Source organism: Oncorhynchus tshawytscha, linkage group LG06 (assembly GCF_018296145.1).
Source record: "Oncorhynchus tshawytscha isolate Ot180627B linkage group LG06, Otsh_v2.0, whole genome shotgun sequence".
Lineage (NCBI taxonomy): Eukaryota > Metazoa > Chordata > Actinopteri > Salmoniformes > Salmonidae > Oncorhynchus > Oncorhynchus tshawytscha.
Window position 1 is genome coordinate 15,114,675 of NC_056434.1, and position 26,236 is coordinate 15,140,910.

Below are 26,236 nucleotides of genomic sequence, written 5' to 3' on the forward strand. Positions count from 1 at the left end.
GAAGCAGCACATTGTGCTATTCCACCACTCGTCTGCAATTTAGACGATCTGGAACGCGCACATTATTTCTCGACGTTACTTCCGTCGCCTCTTTCTCAAGTGGACGTTTCCCCAACGGTTATTCGCGGGAGAGAAGCGCCAAACTCGAAATTGAAGAGACTATTTTTTTTTTAAACCAAGGCCATACAAATCTAACCTTGGAATTTGCAATTTAGATACTACATTTTTGGGAGTATGAAACAATCATGACAGAAACACTTTTCAACAAGCGATTGCAAGTGCACGTCAAATGCAAAGATTGCGAAGAAAGGTAAGTTCGATTGATTGCTAACGTTACCGTTAACTAGCTAGCATAATTAACGTTATCTAGCTACTGTAACTAGCTAGATATCAAGCAATATCGACACTTGCGGCCTAACTAGATAGCTCATCAATTTGATATAGTCGTGTCTGGGCATCAGCTAGCTACAGACTATCCAGCAACCTGTGCTACGCGTTACATTGCTAGCTAGCTAAGTTAGCATGTTCAGTAACGTTAAATGTCATCTTCGCCATTCGCCAGATGGCGCTTGATAATAACAAATATATCAATGGAGTTGTATGTTACGACTAAAAATACATTGATTGAATCTTTCTGGCTAACTTTACATTACAGGAGAGGAAATATCAGAGTCGGCATTGAGCTTCAATTAACAACTAATCCAGTCCACAAAAGGGTAAGTGGTGCTTACAACCTTGGTTGGTGTTTTGCAAGACTGGATTATTTTCCCATCATCACCCTCCCTCCTTTTATATAGTGTGAATGAGCAGTGTTTCAGAAACCAGTGCATTGATCTCAAAATGTATTGCTTACTACTGTGGGCATGCATAAATACCCAACATAAAGATGGACTCATCAATACAACATCATACCACGGCGGGGTAACTTCCGCTGAACAGACATCAACAACACCAAAAGTTTCCTGTCACTCACTTCATGGTACAACACATTGGAGAAGCACCAGTCCTAATTAGCAATGCATCTTTACAGCCACATAACTGTTAGTGGGGTGTTTTTAATGGAAGTGAAAGTTGCAAAAGGGTGGCTCTCTGGGAGGCATGCATGGGTTAGACTATTCATGGACCGTAATGGTTTTCAAGGGCTGACCTACAAACATTAGCGACTGGATTCTGCTTAATGATTGACGTTAGTTGACGATGCACTTCCCCTGTTCAAGGGATTCCCTATCGCGTCTGCTTTTCCCAAATGTCAGTCCTTCACTCAAGGTAGTAGTTAGTGACAAAGCCACTGCAACTAACACAACTTTGCTTTCTAGGATCTGCTGGTGAGACTGACAGATGACACCGACCCTTATTTTCTGTACAACCTTGCCATATCAGAAGAGGATTTTCAAAGGTACCTTACAATTCAGTCATTGTACCCACTATAATGTGCATACACTAATCCTACGTCTTCTCTGTCATCAGTTTGAAAGTTCAACAGGGCCTGTTGGTAGACTTTGCGTCCTTTCCTCAGAAGTTTATAGACCTGCTAAACCAGTGTATCTCGGAGCAAGACAAAGAGAATCCAAGGTGAGAAGACTCTCAGCTCGTTGAATGTCTCCACTAACTGTGAGATCATGGACATGTGACGTCTCTTTGCTCTCCTTTCCCTAGATTTCTGCTCCAGTTGTCATCTCCATCATCCCCAGTATTAGACCACAGCCCTGCCAACCTCAATGTTGTGGAGACCAATGCATTCAAGCACCTCACTCACCTGTCTCTGAAGCTGCTACATGGCACTGATGTGGAGATCAAGAAGTACCTGGCAGTTTGTCTCTCCTGTGTGAAGGTAAGTGAATCTCCCGTAACTCCCTCAGAAACACTAGTTTCGGGGACACAGATTTAGCCTAGTCCTGGATAAAATTAAAATAAATTACAATAAAACATTTGATGGAGTTTTTCCATTCAGGTTGGTTTTAGTCCTGGAGTAGGATTCATCTGTGTCTGGGAAACCACCCCTAGTTGTCTTTGTGACCTCAGTCTTGGGAATGGTTGATAGCAGACCTATGAAGGACCTTGGGAGATTCCATGAAGCAACACAGACTGCGGTATATACTAAAGTCTGAGAAACTTCTTCGTTGTATTTTAAGTTATCCCCCCATTTTGATCTGTCAGGAGGAGAAGCAGCAGTTGGAACAGAGGCTGAAGAAGACTGAAGATGATCTCTCGAGGCAGCTCAGCTACACACAACAGGTAAAGCAGTAGTTGATCTGAATGGATTGATTCATCTAAAAATGTAGGCGGGAGAAGTAACATCTTAAGTGGGTCCCGATTTTTAAAAAGGTCACCTTTCATATAAATGTGTCTTACAGACTCTGTCGGAGAAGAGCAGAGAGCTAGACAAGCTTCGGTCTGAGTGGACCAGCCAAACAAGCGCTCTGTCGAGCCGCCACTCTCAGGACCTCACTGCAGAGCGGGAGAACGCTTTGGAGGTATCAAGTAACTTCTCATATTATAAGTATGATGTTTAGTTAACTGCCTGAAATCGTCTAAGTGCTATTCCAGTTATCAGAAGCCATAAAACCTTGAATTATTTTTTTATCTATTTGACATAACTGGGGTCTCAACAGGTTTATAGCGAGGTACCAGTAGCTCGCAGCCCACCTATGAGAAGCTCGCCAAACAATTCTGAAATTACATGCAATTTTCACGTGTTCCACCGAAAACTGTCATGAACAAATCTCACAAGTAGACACCGAAAGCTCCCAGCTACTATCTAATCAACACATTGAAATTATCCTGCTATTGGCTTAAAAAGCTAAACCTAACACTATCTGCCAATTCATTTCCAGAAATATTGCCCCTGTTTGTCTATCACTCCATGTGTGGCCAGTTGATGTGATAATGGTCTTGTGGGTTGACAGGAACACTTTCCCAAAAACCTTCTCAATTAAATGTTAACTGCAAAGTATCTGGGAGAATTATATAATGAGTAAGTATATCATTTGTATCTATTATTTATTTGCAAACTTAGCTGTGAAATGAGCAGCAGCAGCACAGAACCATCACCAGACCAGAACATTCGATGGCACATTCCTCACTCGCTAGATGCGCAATTAAAGGGGAATTACACACAAAAAAATCTTCCAGACATAAAAGAAAGTGTTCTGTGATTTTTAAGCATTGACATCAACCCAGAACATCTGTTGTTTCTTTATGAACTATTGTAATTTTGAGAGTGAAAAACAAAATGAATCTTAAACCCGGAAAAATAAACTGAGGAACAGAATTTGGGAAAATATAAAATAGAATTTGGGAGAGAAAAGGGGGCCCCCTTGGAGTTGTTTATTAATAAACCATTATTTTACTATGTATATTGACAGAAAACATGGTACACTACGTTCTCTTGTACACTAAAAGACCTAGGGGAGAGAAGAATGTGCCTATTTGAAAGCTATAAAAAATTAGAAGCTCACTTCTATTAATGTAGTTCTCATGCTTGATTTTATATGATTTCTCTCAAAAATAAGTGGTTTTCTCTTGTGGTGTTTCTCATCTCGCCCTGTGCAGACACAAACCAGGCTGCAGCAGCAAAACGAGCAGCTGCGCCGGGAGCTGGAGGGAGCCCACACTAAGAACACCCAGCAGCTGCAGAGCAGGCTGGCCGAGCTTGAGACCTCCAACAGGGACCTGACTGAGAAGAGATACAAGAGCGAGTCCACCATCCGTGACTTCAAAGCCAAACTAGTGGGACTGGAAGAGGTGAGGGGGGGACGCAAGGGGCCTTCATTTAGTGGGGGAAATTTCATAAAAACTGCCACTTTTGTGAAAATTTTTACGTCTGAAACGCTCCTAGGATAAGTATCTGTCGGTTCATATCATGTGTGTTTTTTTTGTTTGTTTTACATCCATATTGAATTCCTGAATTAATAGAGAAATTGAAATCTTGCCGGCCGCCATGTTGACCGCCAATGTCTAAATAACCTGCTGACAAGTGTGTATGTGAGAGCAGGAGTCTCAGCGAGCGAAGCAGCAGGCCCTGTCTCTTCGGAGGGAGAACGGCACCCTGGACACGGAGTGTCACGAGAAGGAGCGTCAGGTGAACCAGCTGCAGACACGCGTGGCAGTCCTGGAGCAGGAGATGAAAGATAAGGAGCAGCTCGTGCTCCGCACCAAGGAAGTGCTGGAAGCCACTCAGCAACAGAAGGTATGTAGTCAGTCCCCTGGGTAAATGGAGAGCATTTACCCCCTCAATACTGTCAGAAAAGCCAGGATCTTTGTTAAAATTAATATTAATGAATTATGTCAAAACTGTGATGTTATGTATCGATTTTCTAGTTTTGTCCCTTTAGGGCACCTGTAACCCCCCCTTGCTTACCTACGTTGACATGCTTGGAATGTTCTTCCTGTGAAACGCATTATACAATGCCAACGTTACTTTCTGTTTCCGTCACATGTCCTGTCCTTATATTAGTTGTATAAGTATACAGTGTGCTATACAACAAAACTGGGGACTAAGAAGAAACGTTCTCACGTTTGTGCTCATCTTCGGCAGAAATTCTGAGTTAAATTCGTTATTTATTTTTTTCGCTGTAGAAAGACGCAAACAAAACGTGGAGCTAGCCAGTCGAGTGATGCTAGCTAGCCTTTGATGTCACGGCAACGAGAGCCTCGAGGGATAGGAAGAGTTTCGCTGCGGGAGAAAGTGAAGTCAGCGTGAGTTAAAAGAAAGAAAAAAAAGGGTCTGGTGTAAGGGACCGTCTGAAAAGTGTGAGAAAGAAAAATAAACCGAAAATAGGAACATTTGATGAATCTATGGAACAATGTGGAGTTCTTACCCAGAACGTTTTGAGTACTTTGTGTAGGCAAATGGAATTAAAGCAGAAGTCGTTGTGCCAACATTTTTGACTGTTTTGGGAGGAAAAACATTCAATCTACTGCGCAGCCTAGTAACGCCTGAAAAACCTGGTGATAAATCATATGATGAAATTGTGGCTACCTTAAAATGACATTATTCTCCCAAACCACTGATAATCGCAGAGAGATTCTGGTTCCCCCTCTTGATTTCTCTTATGAAACCGATCTCAGTTTGTGGCTGTATTTAAACAGTTATCTGAATGAACACTGAATTTGGGAGATCAATGAGTGATACTATACATGATAGGTTAGTGTGTGGCATGCGCAGCGAGGCAATTCAGAAACGCCTTTTGACTGAGAGTAACTTATTTTTAAAAAAAATTTTCTCCCCAATTTCGTGGTATCCAATTGTTGTAGTAGCTACTATCTTGTCTCATCGCTACAACTCCCGTACGGGCTCGGGAGAGACTAAGGTTGAAAGTCATGCGTCCTCCGATACACAACCCAACCAGCCGTACTGCTTCTTAACACCGTGCGCATCCAACCCGGAAGCCAGCCGCACCAATGTGCCGGAGGGTGTGCACCTGGCAACCTTGGTTAGCACGCACTGCGCCCGGCCCGCCACAGGAGTCGCTGGTGCGCGATGAGACAACGACATCCCTACCGACCAAGCCCTCCCTAACCCGGACGACGCTAGGCCAATTGTGCGTTGCCCCACGGACCTCCCGGTCGCGGCCGGTTACGACAGAGCCTGGGCGCAAACCCAGGGACTCTGATGGCACAGCTGGCGCTGCAGTACAGCGCCCTTAACCACTGCGCCACCCGGGAGGACTGAGAGTAACTTAACATTGCAGAGAGCAATAAAGTGAGTACGTCAATGGAAATGGCAAATAAAGACGCACAACAGCTGAGTGCATCGACCAAAGAGCATAAGGTGTCTACGTGGTTAAAAATCAAGGCAGGAGGTGGGAAGCCATGCTATCGCTGTGGGAAACCAGGTCACCAAGCAGAGGAGTGTTGGTGCAATGACTTAGACTGCAGAAGTTGTGGGAAAAAGGGTCACATCGAACGTGTATGTAAAAACAAAAGTACGGAAACAAAGGAAAAGCGACTTCAAGAAGTACAAAACGAAAGTAAAATGCATAAAATGGAGCACGCGGAGGATGAACAAAGTAATACCTTGTCTGAAGGGGAAGAATCTTTGCATGTTTTGTCCATTTCAGACAATGGATACGGGTACTGGGTGACACCGCTACTGGATGGAAACGCAGTACGGATGCAAGTGGACACTGGAGCAGCCATATCTTCGCTGTCTGAGGCTGTATACAAGGAGAAACTACATCACCTCACACTACAGCCCACAAGATGACGCTGAAAACACACTGGTGAGATTGCTTCAGTGAGAGAAAGCGTGATTGTTACAGTGGAGCTCAACAAACAGAAGGTAAAGCTACCACTCTACATTGTGAAAGGCAACCATCCAGCATTGCTAGGAAGCACATGGCTGGTAAAGATGAACTGGCAGGAATTTCACATGGTTGCAAAAGAGGACACAAACCTACAAGGGATATTGAGGAAACACACGGATGTGTTCAAAGGAGAACTTGGCAGTATGAAGGACATAACAGTTAATCCAGACAGCAAGCCAAAATGCTTCAAAGCTAGACCTGTCCCATACGCCATAAAACCAAAAGTTGAAATTGAGCTAAACAGACTAGTCGAGAGTGGAATATTGAATCCAGTGAATGGGCTACACCTGTTGTTCCAGTCATAAAAAAAGATGGCAGATGCATGTGGACCAAGAGTCAAAAGAACTGTTGATCATAGTGACTCACAAAGGACTGTATAGGTACCGGGGGCTTCCTTTTGGAATCACCTCAGCTCCGGCCTTATTTCATAGAGCTATGGACCAGATACTGAGCGGGCTCACTGGGGTCCAATGTTACCTCTGCGATCTACTCATCACCGGCAAAGACGAGCAGGAGCACCTGAGAAACCTGAACACTACACTACAGAGATTGGAGGAGTACGGTCTGAGGGTCCGGTTGGACGAATGCAAGTTTTTCCGGCCCTCTGAGTACCTGGGCCACGTCATCGACTGTTCGGGGCTCCACAAGGCGCCATCGAAGGTGAAGGTCGTTGCGGAAGCTCCATCCCCACAGAACGTGAGTCAGCTGAGATCATTCTTAGGACTACTGACATACTACGCAAAGTTTGTGCCAAACCTAGCTAACATGTTAAAGCCACTGCATGAACCTTTGAATTAAACCAAACAGTGGAAGTGGACAGACCGATGTGAGGAGACCTTCAAGAAAGTGAAAACAGCCTTAACTCAGAGGCCCTAACCCACTTCAATCCCAACTTGCCATTACAGTTGGCATGTGATGCATCGCCTTATGGCGTTGGTGCTGTTGTCTCACACATCATGCCATCAGGTGAAGAAAGGCCAATTGCTTTCGCATCACAGATCTTAAGTAAAGCCGAGAGCAATTATGCACAGATTGAGCGTGAAACACTCGCCATTGTGTTTGGAGTTAAGAAATTTCATCAGTTTCTGTTTGGCCGACGATTCCCACTGCTGACGGACCATAGACCCCTCACCTCCATCTTTGGTCCCCACACCGGCATTCAGTTGCTTGCAGCCAGCCGCATGCAGCGATGGGCGTTATTGTTATCTGCTCACCAGTACGATATCAAGTACAGAAGGTCTGAGCAGCACTGCAATGCAGACGGCCTCTTAAGGCTTCCCTTACCTGTCACGCACACTAAGCACTCCCAGGCTGAAATCTTCTACTTCAAGGAAATGCCGAACGCCCTAGTTACATCTGTCCAAGTGGAAAAAGTTCACCCACACTGATCCAGTGTCTGAGGTTGTGGACATTGTCACTCGTGGAAAAGGAGATGTCGGACAGCCTACAACCTTACCCAGTGAGGAGAAACAAGCTCACAGTTCAGTTTGGATGCTTGCTATGGGGTTTTCGAGTCATCATACCGCCACCACTGAGAAGGCAGGTGCTTGAAGAACTCCATTCAATGCACTGTGGCATGGTGTGAATGAAGGAGATTGCACGCAGCTACTTTTGGTGGCCAGGTCTGGACGCAGCTATCGAAGACAACGTCGAGTCATGTTCTGCATGTCAAAAGATGAGGAACATGCCTCAGCTAGCGCCACTACACCCATGGGACTTCCCAGAGGCGCCTTGGCAGCGAGTCCACATAGACTATGCAGGCCCACTGGAGGATCGTAATTTTCTTAGTCATAGTTGACGCACACAGCAAATGACCTGAGGTCACAGTGATGAAGAGCACCTCAGCAGAGAGATCCATCGAAGAGCTACGGTCAATCTTCAGTCTCTTCGGCTTGCCGACGCAACTCGTTAGTGATAATGGTCCCCAAATGGTGTCTGAAGAGTTCCGGTCATTCATGGAAGCAAATGGAATTCAGCACATCAAGTCAGCGCCGTATCACCCTGCTACGAACGGCCTCGCTGAAAGGTTTGTCCAAACGATGAAGCAGGCTTTAAAATCATCACGAGAATGGCTCCCTTAATAGGCGTCTAAACACCTTGTTAAAACTTCTTTATGGCTAGCGGAACCCCTCGACAACATTCCGCTGAAAAGGCAGCGTGCGAAATTCAAAAATATTTTTTTGAAATATGTAACTTTTACACATTAACAAGTGCAATACACCAAATTAAAACTTCTTGTTAATCTACCCATCATGTCAGATTTCAAAAAGGCTTTACAGCGAAAGCACAACATGATTGTTAGGCCAGGGCCAAGTCACAAAAACACACACAGCCATTTTTCCAGCCAAAGATAGTTGTCACAAAAAGCAGAAATATCGATTAAAATTAATCACTAACCTTTGATGATCATCATCAGATGACACTCATGACATGTTACACAATACATGTATGTTTTGTTCGATAAAGTGCATATTTATATCCAAATATCTGTTTACATTGGCGCGTTACGTTCAGTAATGTTTTTCTTCCAAAACATCTGGTGATTTTGCAGAGAGCCACATCAATTTCCAGAAATACTCATAATAAACATTGATAAAAGATACATGTGTTATTCACAGAATTATAGAGATTTCTCCTTAATGCAAACGCTGTGTCAGATTTTTTAAAAACTTTACGGAAAAAGCACACCATGCAATAATCTGAGTACAACGCTCAGACGACAAATCAATCCAAAGAGATATCTGCCATGTTGGAGTCAACAGAAGTGAGAAATGGCATTTTGATCTTCATCAGAATGCACTCCCAGGAATCCCAGTTCCACAATAAATGTTTGATTTGTTTGATAAAGTTCATAATTTATGTCCAAATTCCTCCTTGTTGTTAATGCGTTCCGCCCAGTAATCCATCTTCATGAGGCACAAGGTCCAGACAAAGTCCAACAGTTCCGTTAGTCTGTAGAAACATGTCAAACGATGTGTAGAATCAATCTTTAGGATGTTTTTAACATAAATCTTCAATAATGTTCCAACCGGAGAATTCCTTTGTCTGTAGAAAAGCAATGGAACGAGAGCTACCTCTCACATCACCGCTCGTGGCACTCTGCCAGACCACTGACTCAAAGAGCCCTCTAAAGACAGTTGACATCTAGTGGAAGCCTTAGGAAGTGCAATTTGATGCCATAGACACTGTTTTCAATAGGCCAAGCTTTGAAAAACTTCAAACCTCAGATTTCCCACTTCCTGGTTGAATTTTTCTCAGGTTTTCGCCTGCCATATGAGTTCTGTTATACTCACAGACATCATTCAAACAGTTTTAGAAACGTCAGTGTTTTCTATCCAAATCTACTAATAATATGCATATATTAGCAACTGGGACTGAGTAGCAGGCAGTTTACTCTGGGCACGCTTTTCATCCAAATGTGAAAATGCTGCCCCCTATCCCAAACAGGTTAATCTACAGAAACACTCCCCACGCTACAACCAAAGTGGCACCCATGATGAAAAGACGGCTTCGCACGTGACTCGACCTCCTGAGACCTCCAAAGACAAGACCGGTTGTACAGAGAGCACAGGTGGAGAGACGGAGCAAAGCAAAAGACAAAAGCTTCATAGCTGGAGAGAGGGTTCTTGCTCAGAACTACTGCAAAGGTCCAAAGTGGATACCAGCCACAGTGGTTGCACAAACAGGGCCTATGTCCGACACAGTTCACACACCAGAAAACATAATCTGGAGGAGACACGTGGATCAACTGTTGCCAGGAACCAACCTCAGAGATGACTCATGTCAAGTGACAAACCAAGATCAGCTACTGGAGACCTACCATGACTATGAGCTATCACCTGAACATCCATTGCAGCAACCTACAAATGTGGAAAGTACTCTAGACTCACCTGAACCAGCCAGAGTGCCTACTCAGGGTACTGTTGCACCCCAGTCTGGGCATACACCATCACCACTCAGACTCAGAGATAATGTGACTAGACTCACCTGTACGTCGTCATTACCCTGCAAGAGAAAGACGACCCCCTGCCAGGTTGACTATTTAGTTCAGACTAACCTCCGACATTGGGGCAGAATAGACCCCTGGCTTAAGTCTGGGGACTGAGGCAGTCTACCCTCTATCCCTAGATTAGAAAAGGCTATTCTGAAAAGTTCATTTATTTACATTAAGATAACTTATATTAAAAAGAAAACAAGGCAAAACAGTGAATATTTACTTTTTCCTTATGAGTCATCAAAGTAAAGGGGGAGGAATATGTTGTGTATTGATATTCTAGTTTTGTCCCTTTAGGGCACTTGTAACCCTCCCTTGCTTACCTACGTTGAAATGCTTGGAATGTTCTTCCTGTGAAATGCATTAAACAAAGCCAACGTTAATTTCTACTCCCGTCTCATGTCCTGTCCTTATTAGTTCTATATGTAATGCAGTGTGCTATACAACGTGACATTCTGTGTTTGTGTGTAGAACTCAGTTGAAGGAAATGCCGAAAGCAAACAACTCCAAATGGGAAAACTGGAAGCCACAGTGAAATCCCTGTCTGAGGAACTCATAAAGGTGGGTTACTTACATTTCCAGTCATGGCTTTTTGTTATGCATGTCATGGTCTGAAAATACATGGTCATAGACTCAATCCAGTCAAGTTCAAATCCACAAGTCCTTGTCCACTCATGCACTTATTTGAGTCTAAATATTGATACCAATTTTGTCTTGGGTCTGATCACATCCCCTTTGAGAAAGAACACATTGAGCGTGGGGGTGAAGTACCGTCTTGACACTACCTCGTGTTGACTTCCTAGGCCAATGGCATCATCAAGAAGCTGCAGGGAGAGCTGAGGGGCCTGGTGGGGAAGATCAAGGTGAAGAACACTGTGATGGTGTCTCAGGAGAAGGTGCTTCAGGAGACCCAGGAGAGGCTGCACAAAGCCCAGAGAGACCTGCAGGACACTCAGCAGCAGCTCAAGCATAGAGACGAGGAGGTGTGTGTTTCCATCAGTGTCCACTACCTTAAATGCGAATCTGAGAATAACAAAAATGGTCAGAAATGGATGCCGAAAGTGTGTGTGTGTGCGCGCACAAGCGCAAGCCAAGATCTGAGGAGTAGTGGGCGCTGACATAATTATTGGGTGTCAAGTTTGGATTGATCTTTTTGGTTGTAACTTCCACTGTAGGTGTCGAAATTGAAGGAGCAGTTGGAGGAGACTGTTCAGAAATTAGATGAAAGCAGGGAGGTGCTGAAAACAAACGAGAATGGTATGGAAGGTCTTTCAAAGAAATGTTTCACAAAAAATACAACTACATGATTTTGCGCTTAACCTTGGCTGTTAACAAATGACCTACTGTTTGTATTCATTTAGTCTTCCCCCGCAACAATGGATTTGTCTTATCCTTCAGTTATAATGTGGCTGAACAAACAGCTGAATGAGAACCAGTTATCCCGGAAGCCGGAGACCCTTGGAACGTTTGAGACTCCTTCAACTCTCTCAGCCTCAACTGGACAGAGGATGGGCGGTGCATCTCACAACATGGTAAGCACTAAACATGTCATAGTACGCGGTAAGATATTGGTTTGATATGTTTTAGTTGCAGTGGGTTTTGTGTTTTTAATTGCAGTTTTATATACACGTGTGTCGATTTTAAAGTTAATTTGAGTTGTATGCATGCGTCTTAAAGGCAGACTCTGCCATATGACATCATACACAGGCAGGGAAACTTCCTGCTTATAGACGTCAATAAAAATCGAATCTGCTAAGACGATCTGCTGCTGTTGGCATTTGGCAGATTTAAATTGGATTGTTTTCTGTTAGCAGGGATGCGTTACGCAGGCGGCAGGACACACAGTTTTGGAATATTCAGATATATGAATAAACTTGTTATGCATAACAAGGAATCATGTCAGCTCTATTCATGGTATTTCTATCTGCAAGGTTTGACAATGTTGTGAATGATGACATCATATTGTCAAGTCTACCTTTTACGATTTGACCAGTAAAGTGCACACAATCAGATCATCTCAAGTTACGTGTGCTTGACTTTGTTTTCAGCTGGACAGCCGAGCGTTTCCCTCCTCGGCCGGACAGGTCTACCCCATCACGTCCACGCTGAACTCCAAACTCCCTCTGTCCAGCCGCTCCGTCTTCTCACTACACAACCAGGGCCCTGGAGCTAAGGCAGACTCATCTTTTCTCCTTTGTTACGCTGAAATTCTAATTAAACTTTCATGCTATATTTAGAAGTGTGTTGAAATAGGTGTGGTTTTGCAATGACACAGCCTTGAATTTGGGCCACATCATGAATAGCAACCTGGATGATTTACCTAAAGCAGGTATGGATGTAGGTATGGATAACAATGAACAATTCCTTACGTCGACAATAATTTAATCTTGGAAGAACCAATAATTCTATGAGGTGTGGGATAAGGCAGCTTGAACTCAATTTTGTTGTATTTCTAACTCGTTTCAGCTATATTTGGGGGTTTGCTTGAATTCAGACTTTTTTGTTGACCTGGACTGAATTGCAGGTCCAGTTTAACCCGATGAGTACCAAGCCCGGCATGTCTCCTGTGGATGTGAGGGATGGGAGCCCCATAGCACAGCATCCCCCTCAGCCCTCCAACAAAGAGAAGTGAGTCCAGCTCTCTGTTACGTTGTGTGCTTTCAGCATCAGAATTAACTTGGAAGTGTTCAGAAATGTTTTCTCTGCTCACTGTTGCATGAAAATAGCTCCGGTTTATGGATGGTCCATCACCATCAGCAAGAGCCCAAGACCATCTACTTTATTCTCTGGGCCTTCCATTCAGACTGCCTTTTTTCCATCTTCATAACGGTCTTATTCTTCTTTCTCTTTTTTGAACTTGTAGTGGCGAGCCTGCTGGGTTGGAGTCCAAGTACTTTGAGAAGCGAGACGACAGCATTCCCCTCCGTGGTCTGTTGTCTGGCATGCACCTCAACAGAGGTAAGACCACATCCATACCTGCTTTGAAGACACTGGGGGTTATTTGTTTGAGTGATGCCAGTTTGAGGGGAAGTTCACTCTACATGCCTCTTAACTTCTTGGTGACAGGGGAGTGAGTAGCTTGGATGAATAAGGTGCCCAGAGTAAACTGCCTGCTACTCTGGCCCAGATGCTAATATATGCATATTAGTAGTAGTATTGGATAGAAAACACTCTGAAGTTTCTAAAACTGTTTGAATGATGTCTGTGAGTATAACAGAACTCATATGACATAAGAAAAACCTGAGACGAATCCAACCAGGAAGTGGGAAATCTGAGGTTTGTAGTTTAATTTAAGTGATCGGCCTATCCAATATACTGTGTCTATGGGGCCAGATTGCACTTCCCAAGGCTTCCAGCAGATGTCAACAGCCTTTAGAAAGTTGTTTGAGGCGTCTATTGTGGAAGGGTGTCGAATAACAGCTGTTTCAATTAGTGGACTAGGCTGAGGCCAATCAGTTGTTTACTGAGCGGTCACGCGGGCATGCCGTTCCTTCTTTTTCCTCTGTCATGAATACGCTATTGTCCGGTTGGAATATTATTGGAGATTTATTATAAAAAGACCCTAAAGATTGATTGTAAACATCGTTTGACATGTTTCTACAAACTGTAATGGAACTCTTTTGACTTTTCGGATGGATTTTGCACTTGCGCATTGTGCCTTTGGAATAGTGAACTAAATGCGTGAACAAAACGGAGGTATTTGGACATAAATTTGGACGTAATTGAACAAAACAAACATTTATTGTGGGAGTCCTGGGAGTGCATTCCGACGAAGATCAGCAAAGGTAAGTGAATATTTATAATGCTATTTATGACTTTTGTTGACTCCACAATTTGACAGGTAACTGTATGGCTTGCTTTTGTGGCTGAACGCTGTTCTCAGATTATTGAATATTGTGCTTTTGCCGTAAAGCTTTTTTGAAATCTGACACAGCGGTTGCATTAAGAACAAGTTTATCTTTAATTCTGTGTAAAACATATATCTTTCATCAAAGTTTATGATGAGTATTTCTGTTATTTGATGTGGCTCTCTGTAATTTCTCTGGAAATTGGAGGCATTTCATGGCTCCAATGTAATCTGAGGTTTTTGGATATAAATAGGAACTTGATCTAACAAAACATACATGTATTGTGTAACATTGAGTCCTGGGAGTGTCATCTAATGAAGATTGTCAAAGGTTAGAATTAATCACTTTCTATATTTCTGCTTCTTGTGATGCCTCTCTTTGGTTGGAAAATGGCTGAATGCTTTCTGTGACTAGTTGCTGACCTAACATAATGATATGTTCTACTTTCGCCGAAAAGCCTTTTTGAAATCGGACACGGTGGTTGGATTAATGAGAAGTGAATATTTAAAATGCTGTAAAATACTTGTATGGTTGAGGAATTTTAATTTTGAGATTTCTGTTGTTTTGAATTTGGCTTTGGCGCCCTGCAATTTCACTGGCTGTTGGCGAGGTGGGACGCTAGCGTCCCGAACGATCCCAGAGAGGTTATGTCCCTTCCCACTGGGCACACCACATCATTTCAAAATGGAAATGTGGGTGATATTTGGTTGAGACATTGATCAATGTGATTTCAACCTTTCTGCTATTAGATGAAGCACAGTGAAACTTAAAATGGGTGAATAAAGTACATGGTGCAAGAGATCAAAGCTGTTTGAGATTCTGCACAGATTATTACAGCAATCCACAGACCTGCAACCTTTGCATGCTATCTAGAACATGCAAGCTTTCTATGATTAGATAACAAGACATTTCTAGTTAGGCTACTACATTAGGCTAACCTCAATGTCGCCATGGATGTGGTAATCATTTTAAAGTTGAATAAATACTGCTAGACCTTAGTCTGTAAATCAGCCTTAACTTTAGGCTATTTACTATATTACAAAAGTAATAATGAATTGTGTTTGGTTGATAACGCAACCAAATATAAACATTTTAATTCTTGGCTAGTTTAATCTGAGCTACTGGTTTAATCCTATTTTTTTTAAACTTTTTATTGTTTATTTAGTTGGAGATGGGAATCCAACACATTTAAGTTAATATGCTATTTACTGTATTGCAAAAGTGATATTGAACTGTTTGGTTGTCAACGCATCAACTTTTGAAGGATTTGTATCTTTTGACACGGACTTCAAAGTTAAAGAACAGTGCTAAATAAAATCCGACTTTATTTAAAGTTTGATTTAGTCATATTCTTTAATTTTTGTTTGAGATGGAGGCATGAAGCCAACATATTATTTATTTGTAGACGAACTGGAATTAAAGCCAGACTAAGTCGGTGGTCCAGGTGGATCTTCAAGCGCAACTTAATATCCAGTTTGTCTACAAATAAATAATTGATATGTTGGATTCACGTCTCCATCTCAACCAAAAATCCAAGATAAAGAATAGGACTTAATCTAATCAGACTTAAATAAAGTTTGATTTATTACAATTCTTTAACTTAGATTTTTGTTTTAAAATCAACCAAAGCTTGAAACCCTAGGCCTATATGCATTGTCTATTATTTTGGTTGAACCCGGGGTTGAATTGAAACTAGTGGAGGATGACTTAGTATTTAGGCCTATATAGCATTTACAATCATTGATTTATATATATGACTTCTAAAGTATGGTTGCATTTAATTTGCTCTGTTATTAAACCTAACCTTTTGGAATGACTTCGATAGGAGCAATAAATATATTTAGTTATTAATCATTCTCATGATGGCACATTAGTAGTAGTCTGTGACAAAGTGTTGGAGCAAAATTAGTTTATTAGTCTAATGCTGTTGTGACTGCAAACTCTTTGTTAGTCACTGGTCATTTCCCACAGCTGTCCAGTAACCTTGTCATACACCCAACAAAGGAGTGATTTGTTATTTGTTCCTTATCTCTGTGACACTGAAAGCCATCCAGGTTGAATTCTTCTCCTGTCTGTTTGTTTAGGCTCTAAAGATCATCACTCCCCTATCTTAAGACACACAGGCTGTAAGAACTGGTTAGAACCTGTTTTTGTTTGTTTGAATGCTTTAAGGGAGTATAACTAATTACCCTTATGTATCTCTTGTAGGCTTGCCTCCCTCTTTGAGGGATAAGAAGCTTTTTGTGTTGGTGGAGTATATAAAGACGGAGGGACTTGTAAATAGTCAAGATCCTATCCGGGTTCATCCTGATAGGGAGATCATCCTTGCAATTGCTCAAATAAACCTTGTATTGCTGATAGGAGTTCTGCCTGATTCCATGACTCAGAGGTCTAAGGCACTGCATTGTCACTAAATCAAATTTATTTATATAGCCCTTCGTACATCAGCTGATATCTCAAAGTGTTGTACAGAAACCCAGCCTAAAACCCCAAACAGCAAGCAATGCAGGTGTAGAAGCACGGTGGCTAGGAAAAACTCCCTAGAAAGGCCAAAACCTAGGAAGAAACCTAGAGAGGAACCAGGCTATGTGGGGTGGCCGTCCTCTTCTGGCTGTGCCGGGTGGAGATTATAACAGAACATGGCCAAGATGTTCAAATGTTCATAAATGACCAGCATGGTCGAATAATAATAAGGCAGAACAGTTGAAAAGCAGCAGAAGTCAGGTGGAAGTTGAAACTGGAGCAGCAGCATGGCCAGGTGGACTGGGGACAGCAAGGAGTCATCATGTCAGGTAGTCCTGGGGCATGGTCCTAGGGCTCAGGTCCTCAGAGAGAGAGAGAGAGAGAGAGAAGGAGAGAATTAGAGAACGCACACTTAGATTCACACAGGACACCGAATAGGACAGGAGAAGTACTCCAGATATAACAAACTGACCCTAGCCCCCCGACACAAACTACTGCAGCATAAATACTGGAGGCTGAGACAGGAGGGGTCAGGAGACACTGTGGCCCCATCCGAGGACACCCCCGGACAGGGCCAAACAGGAAGGATATAACCCCACCCACTTTGCCAAAGCACAGCCCCCACACCACTACAGGGATATCTCTAACCACCAACTTACCATCCTGAGACAAGGCTGAGTATAGCCCACAAAGATCTCCGCCATGGCACAACCCAAGGGGGGCGCCAACCCAGACAGGATGACCACATCAGTGAATCAACCCACTCAGGTGACGCACACCTTCCAGGGACGGCATGAGAGAGCCCCAGTAAGCCAGTGACTCAGCCCCTGTAATAGGGTTAGAGGCAGAGAATCCCAGTGGAAAGAGGGGAACCAGCCAGGCAGAGACAGCAAGGGTGGTTCGTTGCTCCAGAGCCTTTCCGTTCACCTTCCCACTCCTGGGCCAGACTACACTCAATCATATGACCCACTGAAGAGATGAGTCTTCAGTAAAGACTTAAAGGTTGAGACCGAGTTTGCGTCTCTGACATGGGTAGGCAGACCGTTCCATAAAAATGGAGCTCTATAGGAGAAAGCCCTGCCTCCAGCTGTTTGCTTAGAAATTCTAGGGACAATTAGGAGGCCTGCGTCTTGTGACCGTAGCGTACGTGTAGGTATGTACGGCAGGACCAAATCAGAGAGATAGGTAGGAGCAAGCCCATGTAATGCTTTGTAGGTTAGCAGTAAAACCTTGAAATCAGCCCTTGCTTTGACAGGAAGCCAGTGTAGAGAGGCTAGCACTGGAGTAATATGATCAAATTTTTTGGTTCTAGTCAGGATTCTAGCAGCCGTATTTAGCACTAACTGAAGTTTATTTAGTGCTTTATCCGGGTAGCCGGAAAGTAGAGCATTGCAGTAGTCTAACCTAGAAGTGACAAAAGCATGGATTAATTTTTCTGCATAATTTTTGGACAGAAAGTTTCTGATTTTTGCAATGTTACGTAGATGGAAAAAAGATCCGGGTTCACACAATTTGGCCCAGTGTCGTCTGGATTAGGGAAGGGTTTGTCTGGCCGGGATATCCTTGTCCCATCGTGCTCTAGCGATTCCTGTGGCGGGCCGGGCGCATGCACGCTGACACGGTCGCCTATTGTCAAATCAAATCAAATCAAATTTTATTTGTCACATACACATGGTTAGCAGATGTTAATGCGAGTGTAGCGAAATGCTTGTGCTTCTAGTTCTGACAATGCAGTAATAACGAGCAAGTAATCTAACTAACAATTCCAAAAAAAACTACTGTCATGCACCGTGTAAGGGGATAAAGAATATGTACATAAGGATATATGAATGAGTGATGGTACAGAGCAGCATAGGCAAGATACAGTAGATGATATCGAGTACAGTATATACATATGAGATAAGTATGTAAACCAAGTGGCATAGTTAAAGTGGCTAGTGATACATGTATTACATAAGGATGCAGTCGATGATATAGAGTACAGTATCAACGTATGCATATGAGATGAACAATGTAGGGTAAGTAACATTATATAAGGTAGCATTGTTTAAAGTGGCTAGTGATATATTTACATCATTTCCCATCAATTCCCATTATTAAAGTGGCTGGAGTAGAGTCAGTGTCATTGACAGTGTGTTGGCAGTAGCCACTCAATGTTAGTGGTGGCTGTTTAACAGTCTGATGGCCTTGAGATAGAAGCTGTTTTTCAGTCTCTCGGTCCCAGCTTTGATGCACCTGTACTGACCTCGCCTTCTGGATGGCAGCGGGGTGAACAGGCAGTGGCTCGGGTGGTTGATGTCCTTGATGATCTTTATGGCCTTCCTGTAGCATCGGGTGGTGTAGGTGTCCTGGAGGGCAGGTAGTTTGCCCCCGGTGATGCGTTGTGCAGACCTCACTACCCTCTGGAGAGCCTTACGGTTGAGGGCGGTGCAGTTGCCATACCAGGCGGTGATACAGCCCGCCAGGATGCTCTCGATTGTGCATCTGTAGAAGTTTGTGAGTGCTTTTGGTGACAAGCCAAATTTCTTCAGCCTCCTGAGGTTGAAGAGGCGCTGCTGCGCCTTCCTCACGATGCTGTCTGTGTGAGTGGACCAATTCAGTTTGTCTGTGATGTGTATGCCGAGGAACTTAAAACTTGCTACCCTCTCCGCTACTGTTCCATCGATGTGGATGGGGGGGTGTTCCCTCTGCTGTTTCCTGAAGTCCACAATCATCTCCTTAGTTTTGTTGACGTTGAGTGTGAGGTTATTTTCCTGACACCACACTCCGAGGGCCCTCACCTCCTCCCTGTAGGCCGTCTCGTCGTTGTTGGTAATCAAGCCTACCACTGTTGTGTCGTCCGCAAACTTGATGATTGAGTTGGAGGCGTGCATGGCCACGCAGTCGTGGGTGAACAGGGAGTACAGGAGAGGGCTCAGAACGCACCCTTGTGGGGCCCCAGTGTTGAGGATCAGCGGGGAGGAGATGTTGTTGCCTACCCTCACCACCTGGGGGCGGCCCGTCAGGAAGTCCAGTACCCAGTTGCACAGGGCGGGGTCGAGACCCAGGGTCTCGAGCTTGATGACGAGCTTGGAGGGTACTATGGTGTTGAATGCCGAGCTGTAGTCGATGAACAGCATTCTCACATAGGTATTCCTCTTGTCCAGATGGGTTAGGGCAGTGTGCAGTGTGGTTGAGATTGCATCGTCTGTGGACCTATTTGGGCGGTAAGCAAATTGGAGTGGGTCAAGGGTGTCAGGTAGGGTGGAGGTGATATGGTCCTTGACTAGTCTCTCAAAGCACTTCATGATGACGGATGTGAGTGCTACGGGCGGTAGTCGTTTAGCTCAGTTACCTTAGCTTTCTTGGGAACAGGAACAATGGTGGCCCTCTTGAAGCATGTGGGAACAGCAGACTGGTATAGGGATTGATTGAATATGTCCGTAAACACACCGGCCAGCTGGTCTGCGCATGCTCTGAGGGCGCGGCTGGGGATGCCGTCTGGGCCTGCAGCCTTGCGAGGGTTAACACGTTTAAATGTCTTACTCACTTCGGCTGCAGTGAAGGAGAGACCGCATGTTTCCGTTGCAGGCCGTGTCAGTGGCACTGTATTGTCCTCAAAGCGGGCAAAAAGTTATTTAGTCTGCCTGGGAGCAAGACATCCTGGTCCGTGACTGGGCTGGGTTTCTTCCTGTAGTCCGTGATTGACTGTAGACCCTGCCACATACCTCTTGTGTCTGAGCCGTTGAATTGAGATTCTACTTTGTCTCTGTACTGGCGCTTAGCTTGTTTGATAGCCTTGCGGAGGGAATAGCTGCACTGTTTGTATTCAGTCATGTTACCAGACACCTTGCCCTGATTAAAAGCAGTGGTTCGTGCCTTCAGTTTCACACGAATGCTGCCATCAATCCACGGTTTCTGGTTAGGGAATGTTTTAATCGTTGCTATGGGAACGACATCTTCAACGCATGTTCTAATGAACTCGCACACCGTATCAGCGTATTCGTCAATGTTGTTGTCTGACGCAATACGAAACATCTCCCAGTCCACGTGATGGAAGCAGTCTTGGAGTGTGGAGTGTGGAGTCAGCTTGGTCGGACCAGCGTTGGACAGACCTCAGCGTGGGAGCTTCTTGTTTTAGTTTCTGTCTGTAGGCAGGGATCAACAAAATGGAGTCGTGGTCAGCTTTTCCGAAAGGGGGGCGGGGCAGGGCCTTATATGCGTCACGGAAGTTAGAGTAACAATGATCCAGGGTCTTTCCACCCCTGGTTGCGCAATCGATATGCTGATAAAATTTAGGGAGTCTTGTTTTCAGATTAGCCTTGTTAAAATCCCCAGCTACAATGAATGCAGCCTCCGGATAAATCGTTTCCAGTTTGCAGAGAGTTAAATAAAGTTCGTTCAGAGCCATCTGTGTCTGCTTGGGGGGGGATATATACGGCTGTGATTATAATCGAAGAGAATTCTCTTGGTAGATAATGCGGTCTACATTTGATTGTGAGGAATTCTAAATCAGGTGAACAGAAGGATTTGAGTTCCTGTATGTTTCTTTCATCACACCATGTCACGTTGGCCATAAGGCATACGCCCCCGCCCCTCTTCTTACCAGAAAGATGTTTGTTTCTGTCGGCGCGATGCGTGGAGAAACCCGCTGGCTGCACCGCTCGGATTGCGTCTCTCCAGTTAGCCATGTTTCCGTGAAGCAGAGAACGTTGCAGTCTCTGATGTCCCTCTGGAATGCTACCCTTGCTCGGATTTCATCAACCTTGTTGTCAAGAGACTGGACATTGGCAAGAAGAATGCTAGGGAGTGGTGCACGATGTGCCCGTCTCCGGAGTCTGACCAGAAGACCACTTCGTTTCCCTCTTTTTCGGAGTCGTTTTTTTTTTTGGTCGCTGCATGTGATCCACTCGGTTACACTGGTTGTAAGGCAGAACACAGGATCCGCATCATAAAAAAAAAACATATTCTTGGTCGTACTGATGGTGAGTTGACGCTGATCTTATATTCAGTAGTTCTTCTCGGCTGTATGTAAAGAAACCTAAGATGACCTGGGGTACTAGTGTAAGAAATAACACGTAAAAAAACAAAAAACTGCATAGTTTCCTAGGAACGCGAAGCGAGGCGGCCATCTCTGTCGGCGCCGGAAGTCCAGTGCAGTGAGCAAGTACAGTGTTTCCTCCGACAAATTGGTGCGGCTGGCTTCCGGGTAAAGCGAGCAGTGCGGCTTGGCAGGGTCGTGTTTCAGAGGACGCATGGCTCTCGACCTTTGCCTCTCCCGAGTCCGTAGGGAGTTGCAGCGATGGGACAAGACTAACTACGAATTGGATATCACAAAATTGGGGAGAAAAAGGGTTTTAAAAAATTGCTTTGGAATGGAGACTAAATCAGTGGGAGGTGCAGTAGGAGGGGCTGCCCAGCCTGTACATTTAATTAATTTTTTAGATAGTGAAGTTTCCACTTAGTCTACAACACATTAGGAACACCTTCCTAATATTGAGTTGCACCCCCTCCCCCCCTTTGCCTTCAGAACAGCCTCAATTCTTCAGGCATGGCCTCTCCAAGATGTCAAGCATTCCACAGGGATGCGGGCCCATGTTGACTCCAATGCTTCCCATAGTTGTCAAGTTGGCTGGATGTCCTTTGGGTGGTGGACCATTCTTGATACACATGGGAAACTGTTTAGAGTGGAAAAACCCAGCAGCGTTGCAGTTCTTGACTCACTCAAATCGGTGTGCCTGGTACCTACTACCATATCCTGTTCAAAGGCACTTAAATACTTGTCTTGCTCATTCACCCTTTGAATGGCACACATACACAATCCATGTCTCAATTGTCTCAAGGCTAAAAAATCCTTCTTTAACCTGTCTCCTCCCCTTCTGCAGTCATGGCCAAAAGTTTGGAGAATGACACATATTAATTTCCATAAAGTTTGCTGCTTCAGTGTCTAGATATTTTTGTCAGGTGTTACATTGGAATACTGAAGTATAATTATAAGCATTTCATAAGTGTCAAAGGCTTTTATTGACAATTACACGAAGTTGATGCAAAGAGTCAATATTTGCATTGTTGACCCTTCTTTTTCCAAGACCTCTGCAATCTGCCCATGGCATGCTGTCAATTAACTTCTGGGCCACATCCTGACTGATGGCAGCCCATTCTTGCATAATCAATGCTTGGAGTTTGTCAGAATTTGTGGGGTTTTGTCTGGGGAGTTTCTTGGCCATGGTCCCAAAATATTGATGTTTTGTTCCCAGAGCCACTTAGTTATCACTTTTGCCTTATGGCAAGGTGCTCCATCATGCTGGAAAATGCATTGTTCGTCACCAAACTGTTCCTGGATGGTTGGGAGAAGTTGCTCTCGAAGTTGGTACCATTCTTTATTCATGGCTGTGTTCTTTGGCAAAATTGTGAGTGAGCCCACTCCCTTGGCTGAGAAGCAACCCCACACATGAATGGTCTCAGGATGCTTTACTTTTGGCATGACACAGGACTGATGGTAGCGCTCACCTTGTCTTCTCCGGACAAGCTTTTTTCTGAATGCCCCAAACAATCGGAAAGGGGATTCATCAGAGAAAATGACTATACCCAATCCTCAGCAGTCCAATCCCTGTACCTTTTGCAGAATATCAGTCTGTCCCTGAGGTTTTTCCTGGAGAGAAGTGGCTTCTTTACGGCCCTTCTTGACACCAGGCCATCCTCCAAAAGTCTTTCCCTCACTGTGTGTGCAAATGCACTCACACCTGCCTGCTGCCATTCCTGAGCAAGCTCTATACTGGTGGTGCCCCGATCCCGCAGCTGAATCAACTTTAGGAGACGGTCCTGGCGCTTGCTGGACTTTCTTGAGCGCCCTGAAGCCTTCTTTAGAACAATTGAACCGCTCTCCTTGAAGTTCTTGATGATCTGATAAATGGTTGATTTAGGTGCAATCTTACTGGCAGCAATATCCTTGCCTGTGAAGCCCTTTTTGTGCAAAGCAATGATGACGGCATGTGTTTACTTGCAGGTAACCATGGTTGACAGAGGAAGAACAATGATTCCAAGCACCACCCTCATTTTGAAGCTTCCAGTCTGTTATTCAAACTCAATCAGCATGACAGAGTGATCTCCAGCCTTGTCCTCGTCAACACTCACACCTGTGTTAACGAGAATCACTGACATGATGTCAGCTGGTCCTTTTGTGGCAGGGCTGAAATGCAGTGGAAATGTTTTTTGGGGGATTCAGTTCATTTGCATGGCAAAGAGGGACTTTGCAATTAATTGCAATTCATCTGATCACTCTTCATAACATTCTGGAGTATATGCAAATTGCCATCATACAAACTGAGGCAGCAGACTTAGTGAAAATGTATATTTGTGTCATTCTCAACTTTTGGCCACGACTACATTGATTTAAGTGAATTTATACAAGTGACCATAGTTCTCACCTGGTCAGTCTCATGGAAAGAGCAGGTGTTCGTACTGTTTTGTACACTGTGTATAACGTTGAAGGTCCATTTCAAAGGTACAAATTCAACATATTTTATACAAGGTTTGTCTGTTAAATTCGTTACAATTTTGACTTAATCCTGTGGTTGAAATTTCACTCAACAGTTTGCATTGCTTATTATTTTTAAAAATTAATCCAATGTACTTTACAAATTCCATGTCATATTACGTTGACAAATTACATTGAAACCAAATTGATTCAACTAAACCCAGTGGGTTTGTTCTGCTTTTTTAAAATCATACACATTAGCTGTGTTCGAATAACCATACTAACATACTGTACACTACATACTATTAGTTAATTTTAGTATACTGTAAACGAACAGTATCCTTTCAGTTGAGCGTACTAGCTCTTTGCCGGTCTACCTGAAGTTGATGCTGTTGCTATGCAACCTCTTGTTACAAATGACTAGTTAGACAGTTTACGACTTCGGGTGTGTTGTTAATTCTATCCTCCAGATTGAATTTATGGAGCGCACACTGGATGCTCCGCGGAGGAATAGGGTTAATTTGAGCGTTCTGACCTTACAGCGGCAGTCAAGCACCCAAGCTGATGTTGGCTAGCTACTTCCAGACACAAATGAGACCACTGACCATTTTACTCGCCCTAGCAGAGCCGGTTAGGCAGTTTATTATCCAGAAAGTTGGTGACTACTTCTGGTAACAATTTAATTACGCTTTTTTGCCGACTTTTACTGACACCGGCCACATTCAATGGGTGTTGGCGCGCTCGTAAATCCATTATTCTGCGCTCTGGTACACTCAGACGAGAGTGCTCTGAAATCGGTGTAAATAGCCAGAGCGAATTTACGAAAGCAGCAGAATGTCCGTTGAACGCACAACGACGATAACATTTAGCTAAGAATGACATGATTAATCAAGTAAATGAACATTGGGTAGTTAGCTTATACTTAACATACTGTCAAGTTTGCTGTATTATTAGCCAACTAACGTTAGCTTACATACAGGTGCATACGGTTGTAATGATAAGCTATGTGGTTCGTAAGGACAGCGTAACTAACAAATTGTCAGCCAACGTAACATGTAAGGTAACTTATTTGAAAAATCATTACTTTTTACATTGTTTAACATTGTCATAATTAGTTAAAGCAATGCATTTGTATCCGCTCTCGTTGTATGGGTGCATATTTTCCGCCATTTTCTTAAAATCTGAACATGTGACGCCACGCCTATTTCCTGAATTGCAGTATGGGCCCTAAAGTACAGAAATGGTGTCCTCTGCATGTATACTTAATATTTTGGCGAATTTAGTACGACAGCTGGGAACTTTTGGCATACTATATCCATATTATGACCAATAAGCATACTATATACTCAATTAACATCACAAATAGTGCAGTTAGTATGAGTATTCGAACACAGCTATTGTCTTGCACATTGTCAGTAACCTTGCTGAATTAAGATTCAGATTTTGTCTGTCATACGACCCTCATTTTTTCCCCCATTTGTCTCTAGATGTTCCAAGGCCACCACCAGCCAAGCCTGGCCTGCACCCTCTGTCGTCCGCTTACTTCCCTGGCTGAGAAGGAATGGAGCCAAGAACTACTGTAATGTCCACTCCACAACACACCACTGAATACCACTGTGACTAAGGAGAGTGAATTGTTCGACCAACCACAATTCTCACAATACCTCCGCCTATGTTAATGTTTTTAACCTGCTGTGTTTCCAAGTATTTATTAAAAAGACAACCAATCAATAGTAATTAAGCCACTTGATCGGTTTGCCAAATATTACGTTTGTTGGTTTGTTTAAAAATGTACTTTGTCGTCACGTCTTACTCATAATTAGCATTGACATAACTAATGCTGTCATCATGTTGCTCTGGGTGTCTTCATAACTTTTAACGCTCAATAGTACTCAAGTCCTGGTACGAATGATACGTTCTACCAATGAGTGTTCCTCAAGAAAAGCTGCCGTCTGTTCTCATGGTGCAACAATTTGATAAAAGATAACCAGAGAAAAGTTAACATGTACATGTTAATCGCAAGTCATCACCAGCGTATTGATGAACAGAGCATGAACCACAGAATGATTGCTACTGAAGTGTTTGCTGTGTAAAAACTGTACATATGGGTGTATGAAATGAATCATTAATGTGTGTATATCTGTAGATTAAAGTTTTGTTTTCAGAA

The 26,236-nt window shown here is 43.7% G+C and overlaps 1 protein-coding gene across 1 annotated transcript; it reads left to right on the forward strand.

Moving 5' to 3' along the window:
- Positions 1–87: 87 nt before the first annotated feature.
- sass6 (SAS-6 centriolar assembly protein) lies at positions 88–26,236 on the forward strand. Its single transcript, XM_024423030.2, has 17 exons — positions 88–310; positions 656–716; positions 1,317–1,396; positions 1,468–1,572; positions 1,657–1,831; positions 2,158–2,235; positions 2,355–2,474; positions 3,553–3,744; positions 3,995–4,189; positions 10,774–10,863; positions 11,106–11,285; positions 11,478–11,559; positions 11,701–11,834; positions 12,351–12,476; positions 12,827–12,930; positions 13,166–13,260; positions 25,557–26,236. The coding sequence occupies exons 1-17, from the start codon at positions 246–248 to the stop codon at positions 25,622–25,624; spliced, it is 1,950 nt and encodes a 649-aa protein (XP_024278798.1). The 5' UTR covers positions 88–245; the 3' UTR covers positions 25,625–26,236.